Raw genomic sequence first — 24,924 nt, 5'->3', positions numbered from 1 at the left:
AGTCCTACGTGATGGGAGATGGAGGTGTACAGGGACTGGATGTCCATTGTGAAAATAAGGCGTTGGGGACCGGGGAAGCGAAAATCATGGAGCAGGTGGAGGGCATGGGTGGTGTCCCGAACGTAGGTGGGGAGTTCTTGGACTAAGGGGGACAGGACGGTGTCAAGGTATGCGGAGATGAGTTCGGTGGGGCAAGAGCAGGTGGAGACAATGGGTCGCCTGGGGCAGTCAGGTTTGTGGATTTTGGGCAGGAGGTAGAAGCGGGCGGTGCGGGGTTGTGGGACTATGAGGTTGGAGGCGGTGGATGGGAGATCCCCCGAGGTGATGAGGTTATGGATGGTCTGAGAGATGAGCGTTTCAGAGAACACCTCTGGGACACCCGGACCAACCAACCCAACCACCCTGTGGCTCAACACTTCAACTCCCCCTCCCACTCCACCAAGGATATGCAGGTCTTTGGACTCCTCCATCGCCAGACCACAACAACACGACGGTTGGAGGAAGAGCGCCTCATCTTCCGCCTAGGAACCCTCCAACCACAAGGGATGAACTCGGATTTCACCAGTTTCCTCATTTCCCCTCTCCCCACCTTGTCTCAGTCAAATCCATCGAATTCAGCACTGCCTTCCTAACCTGCATTCTTCTTCCTGACCTCTCCGTCCCCACCCCAGTCTGACCTATCACCCTCACCTTGACCTCTTTCCACCTATCACATTTCCGACGCCCCTAACCCAAGTCCCTCCTCCCTACCTTTTATCTTAGCCTGCTGGACAAACTTTTCACATTCCTGAAGAAGGGCTTATGCCCAAAACGTCGATTCTCCTGTTCCCTGGATGCTGCCTGACCTGCTGCGCTTTTCCAGCAACACATTTTCAGCTCTGATCTCCAGCATCTGCAGTCCTCACTTTCTCCTTGTAGAGTTTCAGTCAGACTTCCTTACTCTTATACTCCAACCCCTTTGAAATAATGGCCAACATTTTATTAGCCTTCTTTACTACCTCTGCAACAGTGCTAGCTTTCTGTGTTTCATGCACATGTACTCCAAGTCCTTTGGTGTTTCAGCTTGCTACAGCTTATCTCCATTTAAAAAATATTCTGTTCTTTTGTTCATCCTTCCAAAATGAACAACTTCATGTAAATGTAAAAACCAAAAGAACTATATCAGTTCAAGAGCAAACTATACAGTAAAAGGAAAAACCTTTGGAAAATTGATGTACAGAGAGATCTGGGTATTCAGGTCAATTTTACCTTGAAGGTAGAAACACAAGTCAATAGAATGGTCAAGAAGGCATATGTCATGCTTTCCTTCATCGGATGGAGTATTGGGTACAACAGTTGATAGGTCATGTTACAGTCGTGTAAGACTTTGGTTCAGCCACATTTGGAATACTGCATACAATTCTGGTCGCCACATTACCAAAAGGATGTGGATGCATTGGCGGTGGTGCAAAGGAGGTTCACCGGGATGTTGCCTGGTATGGAGGGCACTAGCTATGAAGAGAAATTGAGTAGATTAGGATTATTCTCATTAGAAAGATGGAGGTTGAGGAGGAACCTGATTGAGGACTACAAAATCATGAGAGGTACAGATAGGGTGGATAGCAAGAAACTTTTTCCCTGAGTGGGGACTCAATTACTAGGGGTCATGAGTTCAAAGTGGAAGGAGAATAGTTTAAAGGAGATATGCCTGGCAAGTTCTTTATGCAGAGGGTGGTGAGTACCTAGAATGCATTGCCAGTGGAAGTGATAGAGTCGGGCACAACAGCATCATTTAAGATGCTCCTAGACAAGTACATGAATGGGCAGGGAGCAGAGGGATACAGGTCCTTAGAAAATAGATGGATGATGTAAATCAGAAGCAAAAACAGAAATTGCTGGAAAAGCTCAGCAGGTCTAGCAGCATCCATGAAGAAAAATCAGGGTTAATATTTCAGGTCTGGTGATCTTTCCTGAGAACTCAGACCTGCTGAGCTTTTCCAGAAACTTTTTTTTAATTTTCACATCAGTGTGTTTTTTTCTCAGTTGGACCGGGTTTGAAGGGGTGAATTCTGAATACATCAAACTTGGATTTAACAGAAGAAAATGCACTCAAAACATTTGTTCAATGTTAAACACAGAGCATGCCAATATTCATCAACATTTATTTAACCAATCATACATACCGATCCCAATGCGTGTTTTGCCCTGGGAGCTCCCAGAAGATAATCTATAAAAAGAATAGACAGGTTAAAGTTTTCTTTTGATAACAAGGACTTTAGTAACGAGACCATGTCCAAAGCTGATGCAGGAACAACGACATCTCAGTGTGGCTCATGGATTCTGAGAGTGGAAATCCCAAGCTGAGCTTGATAGGAGGATGGCTGAGGGTGGTGGGGATTGTAAAGCTGATGGGTAAAGACATTCCTGGTCGGGCCTCCAATGAATAAGGGATAGGTTTCTGTCTGGATCAAGGGGAACGCAGTGGTGTCATCTTGGTATTCCAAAATCTCATAAATAGCAATAAGACCATAAGATATAGGAGTGGAAGTAAGGCCACTTGGCCCATCAAGTCCACTCTGCCATTCAATCATGGCTGATGGACACTTCAACGCCACTTATCTGCACTCTCCCCGTAGCCCTTAGTTCTCTGCGAGATTAAGAATTTATCAATCCCTGCCTTGAAGACATTTAATGTCCCAGCCTCCGCTGCACTCTGTGGCAATGAATTCCACAATGGCAATTCCACAATGAATGGGGGAATGGATCAGTTTATCCAGAATTGTGTGAAGGATAACGGATTGCGAACACAGTGTTGAATTTCCCACAGAGTGACCTGAGCTCAGTTGGTTGTGCCTTGGCCTCAGTCCAGAAGATTGTACATTCACACTCTGCCTTGGCTGTCTGGGCTGAAAAATCTAAATTCCTTACGGCATTTGCTTTCTGCATTAAAGCCACTGCATAAATACAATTATTTGTTCAAACTTCAGTGAAGCACTTCGAGAAAGTTGTCCCTTGAGAGAAAGAGAAATGCTAAACCAAGTTTGTACCTGCCTTTTCCAGCAGTTCAGGCAATTATACAAGATGCTCTCTTTCAAAACAGAGGGTTCATTTCAGGAGTTCTAGTCACATTCTTTCCTCAGAAATCATTAGCAACAATATCCAGATTATCGAGTCATTCATCTCACTGCAGTTTGTGAAAATATCGCTGCACGTAGGTTTGCACCTAAAACTGTCACATGACGCAGTGAGAGCACATCAGAGCACATATATCAATTTGATATGAAGACCTTGGGATGTGCTTCTCTGACTCTAGCCTCTTGAGCATCTCTTGTTTTAATCGCTTCATCTTTGCTGGCTGTGCCTTTCAGCTACCAAAATCTAAAGCTCTCAAATTCCCTCCTTAAACCTTTCCATTTCTCCACCTTTCTCTCTCTCTCCTCCTCAAAACCTACCTCTTCAGCCAAGCTTTTTCCCACTTGCATGAATATTGCATTATGGGATTCATTGTCACATTTTGTTTCATGGCAAGCGACTGAGGATGTTCCATTCTATAAACGATGCCCAGTGAAGTTGAAGTTGTTTTAATCCTTAAGATGTGGATAAAAGCTAGAGAAGGGTCAGACCATTCAGTCCATCAAGTCTGCACCGACCCTTTGAAGGGCAACCCGAATGCAGCCCTCTAACTGTAAGCCAGCATTTAGTATGTCTAATTTGCATCCCTGAACACCACAGGGCAATTTAACATCACCAGTCCACCTAACCTGCACATCTTTGGACTGTTGGAGGAAACCCACACAGATGTAGGGTGAATGTGCAAACTCCACACAGACAGTTGCTCAAGGCTAGAATTGAAGCTGGGTTCCTAATCCTGTGAGGCAGCAATGCTAACCACTGAGCCACCGTGCCGCCCCAAAGACAGCATTTGAAAATATTTCTTCTTCCAAGTAGTTAGCATGAGTCTTTCGCCCACTTGAATCATGTAGTTTACTGTGTTGTCCAAATGACAGCGTGGATAAGTTTCTGCTGAGCAAACAAATCCAGTCCTCCAGGGGCAGACTGTACTGCGCTCAATTAACCGTGTGGTCACATGAGTTTCTCTATGATCATAATGGGGAAACCTGTATGGGCTGCAGTGCTGGCTCTCCCCAAGGAGATCCAGCTTTCCTTGGCATTGCTTCAAGTGACACTATATGAAGCAAACTCTTTCCCACTAATTGTGGCAATGGTGTATGTTGTGCAGTGTTGCGCAGTCGAAGTGTGAGGATATTATTGAATGTTGCAAAATGGCAACCTGCAGCTAAAGATAAAAGCAGCAGGCACCTCCATATTTCCTACAGTCAGTTTGGGTTTCTCTGCATCTTAACCAGGCTCATGGTTATAGAGCACCAGAAATCCTTAAACCAGTACTGGGATAACTTGTTCCACACAAAAATTCCAGCACACAAATTAAATGGTATTTTAACAAATAGCTGAACAGATCAAGTGAATTCGAGCATTATGGATAGCACAGGCAACTGTTTCAGACTGCCAGTAAATCAACCATTCACTAAGCACCAGTTTCAATCTACAGTACCATTGAAAATTGCCAGTACAGTAAAAGAGTATCTGTATAATTATAATAGAGCACTTCCTTGAATGTCGCTATATTTGGTACATTTGACTATTGGTTTGATTCCAAAATTCAAATGCTTTAAATATTCCAACTTATTTTGTGAATCACTTGCTGATTATAATAAAGTTATTGGGGCTGGGTATTGCATTTTGCGAAGGTATTCATCAGAGAGAAATTTGAGGAGTGAAGGTCTATTATTTGGAAAACTGCAAAATCTCTGCTGAGAACAGATTGGATTTATTGCTGTTCAAGCCATAAATGTGGTTTATTTGATAACCAGGCACCAAAGCGTTGCCTTTAGTCTAAATGTAACTTCTAAATGTTGAAATTCAAAGAAAGATTGAACAACATATAAATTTCAATAAATTAATTTGATTAAAAGCAAGGGGGCCTGCATTTAAACAGCATCCAACTGATTTTTCCGATCCTCAAAAGGTAGAAGCTAGTCCAAAGACTTCACCTTCTATCATGAGGTGGCACAGTGGTTAGCACTCTGCCTCACAATGCCAGGGACCTGGGTTAGATTCCAGCCTCGAGTGACTGCTCAGGGAGTTTGCACATTCTCCCCATGTCTAGGTAGGTTTCCTCTAGGTGCTCCAGTTTCTTCTCACAGTCCAAAGATGTGCAGGTTTGATGAATTGGACATACTGAATTGCGGGTCAGGCAGCATCCAAGAAGCATGAAAAATTGACGTTTTGGGCAAAAGCCCTTCATCAGGAAACGTCATTTCTTTCCTGCTCCTCAATGCTGCCTGACCTCCCCTGTGCTTTTCCAGATCCACTCTAATCTTGACTCTGATCTCCAGCATCTGCAGTACCCATTTCCGCCCTGCTAAATTGCCCACAATGTTCAGCGAAGTGTAGGTTAGGTGCATTAGTCAGAGGAATGTATAGTGATAGAGTAAGGGAATGGGTCTGGGTGGGATACTCGTCAGCAGGTCCATGTGGACTTGTTGGGCCAAACGGGCTGTTTCCAAACTGTAGGGATTCTATGATATTCCTGTGAAGTGTTGGTTTAATTCCTTTTCCAAAAGGCAGCACCTTTCATAGTAGACCCACTAAGCAGCATTATCATCAATGTCTCGTCCTCACATGCCTAGAATGGGACTTGAACCTATAATTATTATAAACTCAGAGACCAGAGTTTAACGCTGAGTTATAGATATCCCACTGAACCAAACATACAGCAGCCCTGTGCTCTATGTAGACCAAGAGGTTAGTTGGAAGTGACTGCCCTTGACATCAAAGCAGCTTTTGACTGGCATTGGGGAACACCAGCAAACCTCGTGTCAATGGGAATTGGCAGAAACCTCTGGGGTCGCCCTCAGCACAAAGGCTATGATTGGAGGTCGATTGTCTCAGTTGTGGAAGAGTTTCGCAGAGGCCAACCATCTTCAGCTGCGTCATGAATGAACTTCTCACCATTAAAAGGTTGTCCAAAATTTAGCACAATTCCATAGGTACTGCAGCAGTCCATGTCCATGTACAGCAACTAACAGGCGTGGATTAATAAATGGCAAGTAACATTGCTGCCTCACAATTAAGGGGCAATGACTAATTTCAAACAAGAGAGAATCTAACCATCACCTTTAGACATCCAGTTGCATTACTATAACTAAATCCCCACTATCATTGTCCTGAAGTCCCAACTAACCAGCTTTATACATATTGTGGCTACAAGAGCAGGTCAGGGGCTGGGAACTTTCCAGTGAGGACCTAAATTCCTGACTCCCCAAAGCCAATCCATCATCTACTTTAAGGTAGGATTGATTACAGGATTGAAGTCTGTATCATGGACCTGTCAACACTTATTCTAATGTTAAAAATCTCATCCCAGTCCAACACCAGCACCTCCACATCATGACTTATTCTAATGGGTGGCTTGTCCCTCTCCCCTCACTGTTGAACTTGTTGGTTTTTCTCCTTTGCTCTATTCTACCAATAACCTGGATTTAGACACAGTAGAGTAATTCCAACTCTTTATTTCCTCAGTTACTACATTCTAATACAGAACGCAGTAGTCTCCATCTCTCTGAGTTTTCTGCCCATGTCACAATTGCATTATCTGTTACACCATTAATTGCCCATCCCAGTTGGCCTTGTGAAGGTAGTGATGAACTCCCATTTTCATCTGCTGCAGTTCCTTTAATGTAGGTGTGCCAACAGTGTTGTTATGAAAGGATTTTCAAGATTTTGACTCAGTTACAGTGAAGGAACAGTGATATATTTCCAAGTCAGGATGGTGTGCAGCTTAGAGGAGAACTTGAAGGTGCTGGTGCCACTGTGCATCTGCTGCCCTTAGAAGAGACTGAATTACTCTATCTCTTGTTCCACATCATCTACAAGGTACTGGTTAGGAAGTTAATGGAATAGGTTCCACTTGCCTGGATGGGTGCAGCTCCAACAACACTCCAAAGAATTCCTATAGTGCCCAACAAGTCCACATTGATCCTCCAAAGACTAACCCACCCAGACCCATTCTCCTTACATTTACCACTGACTAATGCACCTAACCTACACATTCCTGAACACTATGGGCAATTTAGCATGGCCAATTCCCCCCTAACTACACATCTTTGGATTGTGGGAGGAAACCAGAACACCCGGAGGAAACCCACGCAGACACAGAGAGAATGTGCAAACTCCACACCTGAGGTTAGATTCGAACTTGAGTCCCTGGTGCTGTGAGGCAGCAGTGCTAAGCACTGGAAGCTTGGCATCATTCAGGTCAAAATTGGTTGGCATCACATCCACCATCTTTAACATATATTCCCGCCACCATTGATGAACAGTAGAATCAGTATGTACCATCTACAAAATATACTGTAGCACACCACAATGAGTCCTTTGGTGGCAACTTTGGTGCACTATATCACCTAGAAAGACACTGTTATGCATCCTGTTATATTAAACTGGAAGTTTCCAGCAGCACTTCACAGTAAGATTGGTTCCTCCTTGGAATCTTTACTTTTCATCCAGACCAAATCCACTTTGTGAATTAAAAGTATCCTCATGACTTGCAAAATGCCACAGTTTCTGTTCTACCCTGGCATAACATCTAACTGCCCATTCTACAGGCCTTGTACTGCCATTAGTTCTACCCCTGCACCAACACTGAAGGTGGGTTGACTTTGATAATTGAGAGGTCTATAAAGCATCATGGATCAATCACTCCAATGGCCTAGCCTTGAATTGCATGGACAGGTTGTCACTCTAAAAGGATGGGTTATGAAGGGCTGGGTGAGTCAGCAGCTCAACGGGCCTAAGTCTAACATAAAAGATGTTCTACTTGCATGTTTGTTACAAGGTCAGTCATTTCCAGTAGGATTGATCAGCTTTGTCCAGTTTTTAAGATGAGACCAAGAATGGATCCCACATCTGCTCTGAACAGCCATGCCTTCCACTCAGCTCTGAGTTCCTGGGAATATGATGGAAGGAACCCTCCAACCACAAGGGATAAACTCGGATTTCTCCAGTTTCCTCATTTCCCCTCCCCCCACCTTGTCTCAGTCAAATCCCTCGAACTCAGTACCGCTAGCCTGCTGGACACACTTTCCTAATACCTGAAGAAGGGCTCATGCCCGATTCTCCTGCTCCTTGGATGCTGCCTGACCTGCTGCGCTTTTCCAGCAACACATATTTCAGCTCTGATCTCCATCATCTGTAGTCCTCACTTTCCTCTTATCAGGACTAACATGCACGAAAACAAACTTGGAAAGGGAACTCCAATGTATTGAGTATGAGAAGAGAATACTGATTAGTTTGACTATTGTTGGCATGGGGATTCAGCAGGAACAGTTAACCATCAATCTTAGCTGAAAATATTCAATATTGACCATCAAAAGTGCCTCTGCCTTCCCATACTAACAATTCCCATACAATGTTGTATCAATTGCTGTTCCATCTCCACATTTAGTTTCTTGTGTGTCCAGCCCAATAGTGCAAAACAAAAAGTTTTAACTTAATATCTTTTTTTGATAATGTTTTAGTTCTATCTCCCTGACCAAGGAATTTTGGCATCTGATACTGAAAATTGTAGAATTAGACGCTAATGTTATATTAGATGAGTGTGATAAGAAACTCTTTAATAACTATTAAGTGCAGGAATATGCTTAAGATTCCTGTATCAATGTACTTAAAAGAATACCTGAGATTTATTGTTAAATTGATTGCTGATGAAGGAACTAGCTTTGGTTCTGTTTACCTTTGATATGTATCAATGTCCCATGCCTCAAGGCAGTCATATAAATACTTGTGAAAACATATGATATCTTGAAGCAATACCAGAGGCAAGGTCAGAAGCCTTGTGTCTACTCAACCATGCAAAGGAAGCTCACATGATATAGTCTAGTTAGATATGGTCCATTCAAAGACTGATCACAAACCCCTGAGGCAAATAAAGTGGCTCAGAACAATAAAACATGAAGACAGTAGCTGAGCAGTCAACACATAAACTCACAATCTTCATCGATAGTTAATCCTAGTCAGACCACCCAATCAACCTGCTGTTAAGATAATCTGACTAACTAGGGTGTAACCATATGTTTCTTAACTTACTTCTTGTAGTGACTGGAATGAAGTTGGCCAGGTGGACCTTATTGAATATGAGTTTCCTGATTGGGGCTGTTAACCTGGGCCAATTAGGGAGCTCTGGCTGAACAGATAAACAGGAATTTCAAGGATTCTTCTCACTCTTGGGATGAGCTCTGAGCCAGCTGGTCAGAGTCCAGGTATTGTCCACTTCTAAATAAAGGGTGACTTGGTAACTGGATGCTGACTGCTGTGGAGTTATTTCACCTCTATATGTGTCTTTTTTTACCTATCATCTCTTGGCAATAAAACTGTTGAACTTGCAGTAAAATTGTGTCAGTTATGGTTCACAATCTCGAGGAAATGACATGGGTCAGGTACACACAAAGTTGACTGTAATTGACTGGAACATCTCCAGCTGAGACAAAGACCTCTTTAACAGAGACAATCCTCATCATGTCCCTGTGCTTGTAGCACTTGTATTCTTCAGTGGAACTCAGGAGATGAATTTATAAGAATATGGCTTTATGGCAGCCCTTAGGGACTTTAGACTGCCTAGCACCTCATCGAAATAAGGCTTAGCTAGATTCTATTCCCAATCAAATCTGTTCAGAATTAAATTCTCCTGTCTTATGTCACTTGTTTTCAGACAACGTAAACTGATCCATTCTAGAGACTTTTGGGATTAATAAGGGCAAGTGTAATAATGTGACATTAGACTGGAATAGTCAAAGACACTGAACTTTACCTTTAACAGAGTCTCCTGTAAATTCCCCCATAGCGAGTGAGTAACCTGTAAAGCAGATGTATTCAGACTGTAATGAAGGTAATAACATGAGACATATTTCACCATCTTTTGAGCCGCATTTAACAGAGCAAATCTTCAAATGGAAGTGTTCTGATTTTCCCTCATCCAGACAAATTACATCTTGCACTAGAATCCGAATATCTGACAGGGTTACAAAACTGATCTGTCATTTAACTGACAAGATAATGTGGGATGTGGTACCAACATGACAATATCTTCAATAATCTTCTTTTAAGCATCAATGTCTTGATAGATCAAATCTCTGACAGGACTGTAACAAAGAATACATACTTGATGGGATGCCTATTGACGGTTTCAGAGAGAAATAAAATATTGCCAGTGAGTTTTAGAATAGATTACATTCAGACTGCACTTGAAGAAACCTCATAATATATCAGTGGTGGAAGCTTATTCCTTCTTCACTTCAAAGCCAATTATCGGTAACATATAAATTATGTATAAAGTAACTCAAGAGATAGGGGTGGACAATAATTGCTGGCCAAGTCAGTGAAGTCCACATTCCATAAGTCAATTAAAAACAAAATGAATACTTTGCCATCGGACACCCTTAGAATCCTGATAGTAGTGTTGTGTGCACATAGTGTTGTGTGCACATCATTGAACAATTCATTCTAAGACGAGGTCATTTGATGTATAGGTTGCCTTATCAGGAGAGCAGTGATTTCTTTTTTGTTTTTAAGTTCATTGTCGTTCTTTAAAAGCCTTTGAATGTAACTCAAACAATTTTTAAACTTCAAGGTCCCTGGATTGGGTGGACTGACACACACAATTTGACTTGAAGGAGTCCCAAAGCTGAGGGATTTCTGATGAATTTCTGAAACAATCAAAGGAAAATGACAGCCATACACTTGGGATTAGCAAGAGGGAAAATGGTGACACACACCTGGCTAGTGGGTTATTTGGCAAGTGCTTGGACAAGGCATAGAGTTATTCTCATGGGAAAGTGAATGAAAGGTAGGAAAATAGATCATTATTGAAATAAATACTATTAGTGTTTAGTTCTCAGATACTATACTACGATATTCTTTGAAGGTAACAAATAGAGTCAGGGTGACTGCTGCCTGCTTGACAGTTGCTCTGTGTAACCTGAGTAAGACAAATAAAAAGTCTGACTCCAAACGGGTGATAGCGTAAGCTGGGCTGATAGCTTGCAGCAGTACTGAATGAATGTTAGATTGTTGGTTTTTGATAAGGCATTTAACCAGGACTTGTCACCCCGGTCATATTGGTTTCAAATAGTCCATTACATTTACATGAAGAAAGGATGTTCCTGCTAGTATTCTGACTAATATTCATCCATGAACTAACATAATGAAATATGATTATTAGATTATTAGAATTTTAGAAGGGCTGCAACACTGAAGAAGGCCATTCAGTCCATCATGTTGTATCTCTGTAAGAGTAATTCACTTCAACACACTCTCCTGCAGCTTTGCAAGCTTTTCTGTTTCAGACAATAATTGAATTTTCCTTTGAATGCCATGAATGAATCTATGTCCACCATACTCTCATGCAATGCATTTTCTAGATCCTAAACACACAGTAAAAACCAGTGTAAAGCTGGTTTGGGAATAGGTACAGAATCAGAGTTCTGATAAACTAAGATATTGTAATGGGGTCCACAATTTCTTCTTGTTTTTTGTAACACTGTGAAGAAATGTAAAGTGCTGTACATTAGATTAAGATTATATTAAGGAAAGGTTAACTATGTGTTTGACAGGCAGAGGTATTGGACAAATCAAAGGTGAATTTGTTTGAGCAGCTGACTATTTTCCACATGAGGAAATACATCTGAGCATCTTCCAATTATTGGGCAATCTACTTATATAACATTAGAGTCTGTGCTTTTAAAGGCACATCCTGCTGAGTTAGGTCAAAAGATATGAAGTAGAAATTTGTGGAGTCAAAACTTTTGACACCCCCTCAAATGTTATAAGAATAATATGGCATTTCATTCAAGAAATACGTTTGCAGCCCAAAGATGGAATTTCATTGTAAGTTTCATCAGAATATTCATACATACAAATCAAGTTACAAACATGGAACAATATGACAAAGCTATTAAAAATAGATAACAAAATTGAGCAAGTCACAGGAAACTGATGAATGGGAATTAAAGGAAATACTAAATTACAATTACAATTAAAAATTACAAATTTATATAACATTCCTGAAGAAAGGCGCTGAAATAGATACAGATTTTATCAATTAATTACATTGTTGACAACCTAGACCATGTCTATAGTAGCACTGTATCCCATGACCACTCCATTCAATATCTTACAGAGATGAATTTAGCCAAAACATTAGCGTTGATCTCAATGTGGTCAGAAGAAGTGCTGAAATTAGGAAGGATGTATAAGGGGATTTCTGAAGTTAGTATAAATATTAACTCTTAGATATTTTCTAATCAACCTGTTCAGAGATGTTATTACATACCTCTGGAGCAGGTGGGATTTAATGCTGGGTCTCCTGGCTCAAAGTTGGGGGCACTACTACTGCAACACAAGAGCTCTATTTACTTTGCTTATTTGTAAGGTTGCAACATTCACATAAAGGGCGTGACTAATGTTGGGATTAATTTCAATACAAACTTCTATTTTTTGTTGTTTTGTGTGCAGTGAGTCCAGATTGGTGCAAAGGATGGGCACAACCAGTGCCAACAGCTAGTTGGACAAGGATTCTGGAAGGATTGTGAGATCTTAGAATAAACAGCAAATTTATTTTGTTTTCTTCAGCATACTATCCAATCAACCACCCCATTCAAATTTGCTGGTCTATCTATACTCAAGATTTGCAATGTTTTCTTTTCACTTCTGTCTGGATATAATTGCCAAATCTTATATGCATGGGCATTCAGGTAGTGATAGAACTTAACCAGTTGATAACTTATCAGGGCAAGGTATTGTTAAGTTTTCCAGTGGTTGCTCAGCTAGGACTACCTAACCAATTATAGCATTTGACTGCATGAGTCCTCACAGCGAAAGAAGGAGAACTCCATTCCCACACAGGGCAGCATGGTGGCTCAATGGCGAGCACTGCTGCCTCACAGCGTGAGGGACCCGAGTTCAATTCCAGCCTTGGGCGACTGTCTGCGTGAAGTTTGTACATTCTGCCCGTGGCTGCGTGGGTTTTCTCCGGGTGCTCCGATTTCCTCTTGCAATCCAAAGATATGCAGGTCAGGTGAATTGGTCATGCTAATTTGCTCAAAGTATTCAGGAATGTGTAGAATGGGTGCATTAGTCAGGGATCAATGGGATATTCTTCAGAGAGTTGGTGTGGATATGTTGGGGCCTGCTTCCACTCTGTAGGGATTCTATAATAATCGTATGATAGGTCTATTCCATGATCCATGATTTAGATTTTGGAACTGAATTTAGCAAATTATACCAACCTATTCTTAAATCATATACAATCTTCGTGCTCCCCATATCTACGCTAGTTGCAAAAATACATGGATAATTAATTTTTGAAAGGATAATATATCTGGAGACTAGCATTAGGATTAGAACTTAGAGGAAAATCATTCAAGTCTTACCTTCAAAATGGTTATCTTTTTTCCCTCTGGCATCTTTTGTTTCTTTTTTTAATCCTAGTGGTCTCAGAGGCTGATCACGTTGGTAATCCTTAACAATCATGTCAATGTTGCTGGTAGCAAATAACTGACCTGAGTGGATTACAGCAAGTTTAAACAATTGTCCTTTAGGGGTGTTGTGCTAAAACATTCATTGTAGATTTTATAGGTTAAGTAGCACTGAGTAGTGTTCAGTATGCAGACACTGTAGGAATGGAGTGATATGGAAAAAATGATTGATGCTACAATAACAGTGTTTTTTCAGAAAACCCAAAAGAACTGCAGATGCTGGAAATCAAAATGAAAAACAGAAGTTGCTGGAAAACTCATCACGTCTGATAACATCAGTGGAGGGAGGAAGAGAGCCAACAGAAGAAGGGTCACTGGACTCAAAACATCATGTTATGTTATGAGAAAGCAGAGTGACATTTGGTAGTATCATTAGGGAGACAGATAACTAAACAGCTTCAAAAATATAACTGAGACTTTTTTAATTGAAAAAATAGATTTTTAAAAATTTAACAACAGATACAAAACAATACAATTCAAAACAATACAAAGAAAGAACACAAAAAAGTTAAAAAAACCAACCCAACCTCATGTACAAATGTATATATATATATATATAGAAAAGTATATAATATAAAAACCCAACTAACTATGTAACTAAATAACCAATAACCAACAACAAACTAATAGATAGCAATAACTCAACTTAGCCAAAAAAGACACTCATATGTTCACAGTTCCTCTTCTCTAGATATTGGACTTGTAAAGTACAATTGTGACAGCTATATAATAGCCCTTATTAGTGTGGCAGATACATCTGTGTCCAGGTATTCCAAAAAGGGCTGCCATGTCTTATAAAAATTCTCATTTTTGTGGTGTACCATACTTGTGAAAAATAACCCTTCCACCAACCCGGCTGGCTCGGGGAGGTGGGGGGGAGGGGAGCGGTTTCGGATACCCAACCGAGCAAAATATTCTTTCTTGCGCAGAAAAGTTGAAAAGTTTTTTTCTGATGTGCATCTGCAGGGAATGCACTGGGCAGGCCCAGAAGGAGAGAAATTGGGTCCTTCTCCACCCTTACACCTAAAGTCCTCTCCATTGCACCCGCCACAGCGCTCCAGTATGTTTGAAGCATACCACAGGACCAGAGACAATAGATGAGAGTGCCCGTACAGACATCGCACTTGGGACATGTTGAAGATACCCCTGGTTTAAATTTTGATAAATGGTCCGGAGCCAAGTGGACCCTGTGGAGAAGCTTCAACTGTAAAGTATGGGTCCTATTGCAAATTTGCGTTTGGTGCCCGAAAAAGGCACCAACCGCACTGATGCATTATATCAGGTGAGGCACCGAAACTGCTGGATTTGACAAAAAAAAGGACATTGTCCACGTACAACAAAATCTTATGTAATTTTGACTCCCGTGCTGGAGCTGATATATAAGACTTCAACACCTAGCTCTCTCTCCCACACCCTGCAGAGTGGATCGAACTCATCTAAGGAGGCAGCCCCCAATTGATGATATAAAGTGCTGACAGAAAGTGTACTCTTAGCACTGGGTACTCTCCTGTCTATGTCGGATTTGTAGGGATCAGTCAAAAGTGTAGTCTGATTTTGAATAAAATCCATAACTTGAAAAAAACGAAAGAGGTCCCTCTTAGATAGCTCATATTTCCGTGCTAACTGATTGAAGGACATCATTGTGTCTCCCTCAAGTAAATCAGCTATGCAAGACACACTCCTAGCTGCCCAACATTTGAATCCTGAATCTATCATCCCCCGTTGAAAACCCGGCATACCCACTATAGGTGTAAGAGAAGATGCTTTGCCAATATTGCTTTCCCTCTGTGAAATTGCCTTCCATGCTTTAACATTATTGATAACAATTGGGTTATGGAAATATTCCCTAACTGTCCTCATTTTGACCAGAAATAGCATACTAGTAAGGAGTACTTTGCCTGGGAGGCTTCGATATCTAACCATATTGAAAGAGGGTCCCCACAGACCCAATTACTCACATAGGATAAAAGCGAGCTCAGTGGGTAGCTTTTAATGTCCATAAGGTCCACTCCCCCCAATCTGTGAGGCAATTGCAGTTCAGCTAATTTAATGAGAAGCGGCTTATGATGCCAAATAAAGGAGTTGAACCAGCCATTCAATCTCCTGAATGTTTGCTTATTGAAAATCGGGGGAGCATCCGTATACGGTACAACGAAAGGAGGAGAATATTCATCTTAATAAGTGCTATCCAACCCAACCACGAGACCGGAAGTGCCTCCCATCTTTGAAGGTCTTGTTTGATTTTGTCAAATAATTGAACAAAATTAGCTTTGAACAGCTGATCCAGAACTAGAGTAATGAATATGCCCAAATACACAAACCCCTCTGTGACCACTTAAATGGGAATCGAGTTTTGCCCTCAAGACCTAGCTCCTTCGTAAGACCACCCATAGGCATAGCCTCTGATTTTGCAGGATTAATCTTGTACCCTGAAAAAGGCACCAAACGCACTGATGCATTATATCAGGTGAGGCACCGAAACTGCTGGATTTGACAAAAAAAAGGACATTGTCCACGTACAACAAAATCTTATGTAATTTTGACTCCACCGCTGGAGCTGATATATTAGGATCCCTACAAATGGCCTCCGCCAATGCTTTAATCACTGATGTAAAAAGTAGTGGCAAAAGGGGACAGCCCTGCTGGCTGCCCCAAAAAATGTTAAAATTGCTTGATTGCACCTCTTTGGTGATGACGGCAGCGAGAGGGTCACTGTAGAGAACCTTTACCCATCTTGTAAAGACTTCGTCCAAGCCAAACCGCTCCAGAGTATAGAAAAGAAACGGTTGCTCAACTTGGTCAAATGTCTTCTCTGCATCTAGAGAAGTCACTAATCCCTGTATTGACTGTTGTTGACATGCTTGAATTACATTAAGCAGCCTCCTAACACTATTGAAGGACCTGCGGCCCTTTATGAAGCACGTCTGGTCCTCTTTAACAATAGAAGGTAACACAGTCTCCAGCCTTAACGCAAGAGTCTTAGAGAGGATTTTAAAGTGAACATTGAAGAGTGAAATGGGCCTATACGAAGCACAGTCCTCCAGGACCTTCCCTTTTTTAAGAATGAGCAAAATATTGGCCTCTCTCGGAGATGGCGGGAGACAATCATGGCTGTATGAATCATTAAACGTATTGAGTACCATGCCTGACGGTATGTTTATAAATCCTTATAGAATTCGCTGGGAAGTCCATCAGGACCAGGCACCTTCTTCCCTGTAGCAGCTTTACAGCCTCCTGCACCTCTTGCTCTGATAAGCGGGCTTTGAGAAAGGATTTTTGTTTGGGAGTCATGCCTGGGAGCTCCAGATCCTTGAAAAAGGACTCAATTTTGGCCCACCCCTCCGCACAACCCTCAGATTGGTATAAATTTAGAGTAAAAGCTCCAGAATGCCACATTAGTCTTTTTGGAATCACATGTTAGGTTCCCAGACCCTTCCCTAATCACTGTAATGGCTTGAGGGCAGTCCTTTTCCTGGTAAAATATGCTAAGTATTTGTCTCGCCTGTCACCATGCTCATACAACCTTTGCTTTGCAAAGGTAAGCTCTTTCTTTGCTGTCTGTGTGAGCACGGAATTCAATGCAGACCGCAGCACTGTAATCCTCTGTAGCTTGACCAATGAGGTCTGTCAAAGTAAGCCTTCTTGGCTGCCTTCAACCATGCTTCAAGGAGACATTGCTGCTCATCCTTCTGCTGCTTCCTACTAGCAGAGTAGGAAATAATTAACCCCCCCCCCCGGCATAGGCTTTGGCAGTTTCACAAAGGACGGATGGGCTACTAACCCAGCCTGAGTTAATGTCTAGGAACGTCCGAAATTCCCTAGAGAAATACTCCACAAGCTTATTATCCTTGAGGATAAAGGGATCCATTTACCAGTACTTTGAACACACTGTAACATCCTTAATCTTAACCAACAGGTACATTGGAACATGATCGGAGATGGTAATATTACCAATCGTACAAGATGCCACCAAGTCCAGGGTTGCCACAGGTCAGAAAAAAATCAATCCTGGTGTGACATCTGTGTGGATTGGAAAAAAATGTAAAGTCCCTGCCTGTAGGGTGGAGATGCCTCCAGATGTCCACCAACCCTAACTCTATGCATAGATCCACTAATTGTTTAGTTTGTACAGAAGCTATCGAGGGTCGTTTGGGCAACCTGTCTACTGTGGGATCCATGAGATAATTGAAATCTCCCCCTATTCCAGGACTCAAGACTGATCAGTTTACAAAACGCATCTACCAAAAATTTGAGGGGATGAGCTTGAGGGCAAGAAACATTTAAAACACCATACTCTTCCCCATTTATTAGGGCTTTGAGAATTACAAATTTCCCGTGTGTGTCATTCACACACTGTAGTAACTTAAATGGGAGATTCCTCCCAATCAATATAGCCACTCCCCTACTTCTGGTATTAAAAGATGAAAAGTAAACCGGATCAAAGCCACTCTGCTGTAGTTTCAAATGCTCCCTACCATCCAAATGTGTCTCCTGTAACAAAGCAATATCCACCTTCTCCTTTCTAAGACTCAAAAATGCCTTCATCCTCTTAATTGGTGAGTGACTCCCCTTGATATTCCAGGTACCACCATTTAATCAAGTCATTAGCCATAACCTTCTGCAGTAACAGAGCTGAGGGACTCGAACCACAAATCGCTAAATTTTAGTGTCACATGATCCATCAAACATAAAAACTACATAAACTAAAACCACTACATTTAACAAACCTACAAAGCTATCAAAAATTATATACAATAAAAACCAAAAAACAAACTAACATATAAAACGCCAATGGCGCTGAATAGGGGAACTCACTCCCTGCTCAAAAGGGGCAACTACCCATCCCAAACTGCCGGTAAGTAGGCATCTAGCCATCCCAGCCAATTTGCCTCCTACTAGCTAGAGCCACACTGCAAACACAAGCAGAAAAGAAAGTAAATACACCATGGAAGAGAAAAAGGGGTGAATACCCCACCCATCCTTTGGCATAACTTAACTTAGAAATTGAAAGTACATGCCTCATTACCGCCAAGCATAGTTTAACCCAAATTATTACCAATAAAAAAAGGAAAAGAAAGCACCAACCGGACTTCCTTTGTTTCTTAAAGAAAAGACATACCCAAACCACATTACTGTTTATACATACTAAATTGTTCAGATTAATTTAATTTGTCCACAAAGTCTCTGCCTTCTCCGACGTGTCAAAGAGATGTACGGATCCATGTTAGGTGTACCGTAGCACTGCCAGATACCTCAGAGAGTACTGGATCCCGAGCTCCCTCAGTCTTCTCTTGACACCATCATAGGATTTTCTTTTCTGGATCACCGCCACTGAAAAGTCCTGGAAGAACATGATCTTAGAGCCCCCATAAATTAGGGCCTTCAGATCCTTCCCCTTGATTCTGGAAGCTTCCACAATTCTCTCCTTATCCCGATAGTGATGAAACCGCACCAGGAGAGGATGAGGATGTTGACCCAGACCTGACCTCTGCGCTGTGACCCAGTGATCCCTCTCAATCTTCAAGCCTCTCATTCCAACTTCCAAGTTAAGGAATTTCGGCAACCAGTCCTCAATAAATTCCACCTGCCGCTCACCTTCCTTACCCTCCGACAGACCGGCGATCCGAATATTTTTTCTCCTGCCCCTGTTCTCAAGATCATCCACTTGGTCACGTAAACTATGGACATGTGCCTCCAGGGCTTGGATTCTGTCCTTGGAGGAACTGGTATCAGCTTCCACCATTGGGACTCTGTTTTCAACCTCGTCCGTCCTTTTTTCCAGGTCTCCCAGCTGCTGTTCATGCTTCTGCAGCATGATAGAGATCGGGGCCAGCTTCTCCTTCATCTGCTTACCCAACATCTCGTGATATTTCATGAGCTCATTCACCAGGGCCTCGAAAATAATTGAGTCCGAGGATCCTGCAGGCTAGGCCGCGGGCCCAGCCTCAGACGCTCCTCCTCCCTTCTTCGGCATCTCTGGATGGCAAAAACGCAGGTAAGTTAATTTTTCACAGTTTCCTGGAAATCCATGGTCCGGGTTTGGCGGGTTGAAAGTTCGTCCTGCTTGTGCTGTGGTGTAGAGCTCTGCAATGAGATCCTCCTAGATTGCCGCCATCTTGGATCCAGCACATGACTGAGACTTTAATTGTGCTTCAATTTTTTTTTCTGTGGAACGTATCTCAAACCACAATAGCACTTGTAAAGTTTAAAACTGCAGCAACCATACTGGGAAACTTCTAGTTTGTGCCTGAGCGAAGAGTAATGAGGGGCAAAGCAGAATCAGGCTTATCCAGATAAACATATGATTTCACACTATGCTCTCCCAGCCTGTGATGGAAGTGAATGTAGCAGAACTTCCAACATATTATAAAAGACAAAGTCCTCTCAACGTAAACCAACAGGCCAGGGATGTCTCGAGCACGGCTCTTATCTTGTCTATGTCACTGCTGAAGGTACAGCACAAATCAGATCTCTGGTAAAGGAGAAGCATCAGCAGATCCCAGGAATCTCTCAACCATAACAAATCACATTGCTGTCTGCTGAACTTTAATACTGCCTGCCTGTGTGACATTTATCATGACTCTGATGGAAATATGATTTGGAGATGCTGGTGTTGGACTGGGGTGTGCAAAGTTAAAAATCAGACAACACCAGGTTATAGTCCAACAGGTTTAATTGGAAGCACACTAGCTTTTGGAGCGTCGCTCCGAAAGCTAATGTGCTTCCAATTAAACCTGTTGGACTATAACCTGGTGTTGTGTGATTTTTAACTCTGATGGAAATAGTATGCTCCATTATTCTATAAGATTTTGCAAGTGCGAAATAAGACCAATTTAATCTGTAGAGTGGTTAATGCCTCACTGTGACCACTATGGAACAAAGAACAAAGAACTATACAGCACAGGAGCAGTCCCTTTGCATATCTCCCACCAAGCCTGCACCAATTCCTAATCCTTCTTTAAACCAAATACTTACTACCCACATGCAATTTCTATCCCACTGTTCACCTCCTGTCCATATGTCTATCCAGATACACTTTAAATGTTGCTAATGTGTCTGCCTCTACCACCTTCACTGGCAGTGTGTTCCAGACACCCTCCACCATCTGTCTGAAAAATGTTCCCCTAAATCTCCCCCCCCCCTCCCCTCACCTTGAACCTGTGCCCTCTTTTTGTTGACCTTTCCACCCTGGGAAAAAGCCTCTGACTATCCACCCTATCTACGCCTCTTATAGTAGACCTCGATCAAGTCACCCCTCAGCCTCTGTCTTTGTAATGAAAACAATTTGAATTTATCCAACCTCTCCTCATAACTAAAACTGTCCAGAACAGGCAATATCCTGGTAACCTTTAATTTAAGATTAAAAAATCCACACTCGGTTTCATCAATGAACAGAAGTACAATTTTATCAAACCAGGCGGCGGAAGTAGATTACTAGTCATAGAAAGTCATAGAGATACACAGCGTGGAAACAGGCCCTTTGGTCCAACTCATCCATGTCATTCAGATATCTTAAATTAACCTAGTCTCATTTGCCAGCACTTGGCCCCTATCCTTCTAAACCCTTCCTATTCATGTACCCATCCAGGTGCCTTTAAAATGTTGTAATTATACCCATCTCCACCTCTTCCTCTGGCAGCTCTTTTCATATACTGACCACCCTCAGCATGAAAAAGTTGCCCCTTAGATCCCTTTTATATCTTTCCCCTCTCATCTTAAACCTATACTGTCTAGTTTTAGAGTCCACTACCCTGGGTAAAAGACCTTGGCTCTTCACTCTATCTCTGCTCCCCATGATTTTATAAATATCTATAAGGTCATATATAGATCATAGAATCCCTACAGTGCAGAAACAGGTCACTTGGTCAAACTAGTCTACATTGACCCTCCAAAGAGTAACCCACCCTGAGCCATTCCCCTACACTATTAGTCTTCATTTACCCCTGACTAATGCACCTAACCCACACACTATGGGTAATTTAGTTTGGCCAATTCACCTAACCTGCACATGTTTGGAAATGTAGGAGGAAACTGGAGCACCCAGAGGAAACCCATGCACACACGGGGAGAATGTGCAAACTCCACACGCCAGTCGTTCGAGGCTGGAATCGGACCTGGGTTCTTGGTGCTGTGAGGCAGCAGTGCTAACCACTGAGCCACCGTATCACCCCACAGCCTCCGATGCTCCAGGGAAAATAGCCCAGCCTTTTCAGCCTCTCCCAATAGCTCAATCTATCCAATCCTTGTGACATCCTTGTAAATCTTTTCTGAACCCTTTCAAGTTTCACAACATCCTTCCTATAGTAGGGAGACCAGAATTGCACACAATATTCCAAAAGTGGCCTAACCAATGTCCTACACAGCCACAATATGACCTTCCAACTCCTATACCCAATGCACTGACCAATAATGGCAAGCATACCAAGCGTCTTCTTTACTATCCTGTCTACCTGCGACTCCACTTTCAAGAAGCTATGAAGCAGTACTCCAAGATCTCTTTCTGGGTAATCCAAGATGAAGAATGGGGAAAAAAATTGTGGCTGTAAGAGATGCTCCTTTTTTAAGGGATTTTCAGTGTTGGAGCTGATCTCCTCAAAGTTCTGGAGCAGCAACTACCATTTTATAAGCTGTTGCATTGTTTTGGAACTTTGGAAAAAAAGCAATTAAAACAACAGCACTTTTAAAAAAAGGATGTCAGAAGTCATATGATACCAGGTTATGGTCCAACAGATTTAATTGAAATCACGAGCTTTTGGAGCACTGTTGAATGGTTAGCACGGCCAGCCTCGGGTGATTGTTGTGTGGGGTTCGCACATTCTCCCTGTGTCTGCATGGGTTTCCTCCTATAGTCCGAAAATATGCAGGTTAGGTGGATTGGCCATGCTAAATTTGTCTCGCAGTGTCCAGGGATGTGCAGGCTAGGTAGATTAGCCATGGTAAATGCGGAATTATGGGGACAGGACGGGAGGCTGGATCTGGGTGGAATGATCTTCAGAGGATCAGTGCAGGGCTTGATGGGCTGAATGCCATCTTTCTGCACTGTTGGGGTTCTATGACTCTATGATATTAACAGAAAAAGATAGTGTAGATGACGATAACGTAATACCACTGTTTGGGAAATCTAGAACTAGGGGCCAGACCATTCAGAAGGGATGCTAGGACACATAGAGTCATAGAGATATACAGCATGGAAATAGACCATTTGGTCCAACTTGTCCATGCTGACCAGACATCCTAAATTAATTTAGTCTCATATGCCAGCACTTAGCCCAAATCCCTTGCTTTTCTTGCACACCTCCAGATGTCTTTTAAATGTTGTTATTATACCAGCCTCCACCACTTCCTCTGGCAGCTCATTCCATACATGTACCAACCTTTGCTTGAAAAGGTTGCCCCTTAGGTCCCTTTCTAACCCTAAACCTATGCCCCTCTAGTTCTGGACTCTCCCACCGCAGGGAAAAATCCTTGTCTATTTACTCTATCCATGCGCCAGCCCCCCCCCCCCCCCATGATTTTACAGACAAATTGTGGTAAATATTTGAAACTCTCTTCCACAAATGGCAGTGAATGCTGTATCAGTTGTTAATTTTAAATCTGACATAGATAACATTTTGATAAGCAAAGGTATTAAGTGACATGGGCCAAATGCAGAGAGATGGAATTGGGCCAGAGATCAGCCATGATCTTACTGAATTGCAGAACAGGCTCAAGGGGTTGAATGCCTATTCCTGTTCCTAATTTCCTATCTCCAGAATTGTATCCATTATTTCTCCTCCTATGGTGACTGTATAGGAACCTTTATGGTGTTCTATGTACACATGCAAGTGTTCAAGTCATTTCAACTTACACCACTAAAAATACTTGATTTTCAGCTACTCTGTCCTCTTCCAAAGCCTCATTAGATGCCATCTCTTTTAGCCAGGCATTTTGGTCATCTTTCTCATCTCACACTTAGCTCCATTAAGTGTTTTTTTTCTCAATCCCTGTGACACACCAATAGAAGCTTTGCAGATGCAAGTAATTCCTGTTTTGGCTGAGAGAGTGAAGCCATACATAATCATTAATTTTCCACAGTTAAGATAAACTAGAAAAACAAAAGCGCAAGTGTACCGCTACAAGGGCAATGTATTTAAATTAGGCACGACTGCTCACACTGCATCACATTATGTTAATGAGCAGCAATTAAGAAATGTTCTCGACATGTTGACTGTCTTAAACATAAGTGATGGTTTTTGTGGATTAGAAATGTAAAACAAAGGTGAATGGCGTTTGTAAATTAACAGCATTGCACAGGAATCTCTTTCTATTTGACTGTCACATAATCAGTGTTTAATAATAAACACTGATTATGGATCATTACAGAGAGAAACAGGCTGAATGAGAATTGAGCTTAAAGTAAATAAACCTAAAACTCAGAGCTTCGAAGGCAATCAACATTTTGGGTTTTACAGTTAAACATAATCTATTATATGAAACACAGATCAGCGAGAAATAAATTATAGGACTATTAAGGAAAGAAAGAATCTGTTTTGCGTAACATCCTGTCATGTCCCCAGGATATCCAAAAGTACTCCTGCTCCTCCTCTTCCAATGTTTAAGAATGTATATTTTTACCATAGGTTGTAGCCTAGCAGATGGTCCTTTAGGATCTCATGTCTGGCTACACGTCAGACAGATTTCCCCAAGCATAGCAGTCACCAATGTTATAGTATGAACTAATCTTTGCAGTAGGGGCCTCGAATAGGTGATAGACTCAAAGCATAATATGATTCTGCATGGCAATATTGTGACATTACAGCTGACAGTAGACCTTTTGTAAATAAATGGCAAATGTCACGGTGTACTGAGGTTACACCAGTCCTCAGTATTGCCAAGGATGGGACTGGCCTCGCTCTAAGTAGTTGGACCATTCTGTACCACCTGTCCTTCGTGGAGATATTTGCAAAGAAAAACACCTTTGACCACAAGTCCATCAGGAAGTGATCAGCACGTGGTGTCCTCGAGACCCTGCAGGAAAAGGAGTGTGTGGATCCTGTCAGGTTGCTCCCTGAGCAGACAGTCAAAGTCATTTGCCAGAATGCCTCATCACCAGAACTTTCCAACAAGCACCAATACATCGTTTGGCTGGTGGTGAGAAGGGTACTACTGGTGAGATCCTTCGTTTATGCCCAGACTCTCTGTGCCACTCTATACTGCCCTCGAAGTGGCTGCAGTGGGGGATGAAGCTGTCACATATCTCCTGCTGGAATGTGCCTTTGCAAAGGATGTCTGGAGACAGATGCAATGGTTTTTATCACAGTTTGTCCCAAGCACTCTGTGACGCAGGACTCTG

At 42.1% G+C, this 24,924-nt stretch overlaps 1 protein-coding gene across 1 annotated transcript in view; it reads right to left on the bottom strand.

Moving 5' to 3' along the window:
- LOC122539982 (integrin alpha-8-like) overlaps positions 1–24,924 on the bottom strand; it is a 108,375-nt gene that overhangs the window by 36,018 nt on the left and 47,433 nt on the right. The window contains exons 7-9 of the mRNA XM_043675234.1: positions 13,488–13,616; positions 9,869–9,913; positions 2,163–2,206 (exon numbers count right to left, since the gene is read on the bottom strand). Coding sequence (XP_043531169.1) covers positions 2,163–2,206; positions 9,869–9,913; positions 13,488–13,616 — 218 coding nt within the window. The remainder of the gene's footprint in view (positions 1–2,162; positions 2,207–9,868; positions 9,914–13,487; positions 13,617–24,924) is intronic.

The sequence above is a fragment of the Chiloscyllium plagiosum genome, chromosome 33, assembly GCF_004010195.1.
Source record: "Chiloscyllium plagiosum isolate BGI_BamShark_2017 chromosome 33, ASM401019v2, whole genome shotgun sequence".
Taxonomy (NCBI): domain Eukaryota; kingdom Metazoa; phylum Chordata; class Chondrichthyes; order Orectolobiformes; family Hemiscylliidae; genus Chiloscyllium; species Chiloscyllium plagiosum.
Note: the sequence above shows the minus strand (reverse complement) of the source record. Positions and strands in the feature narration are given on the sequence as shown.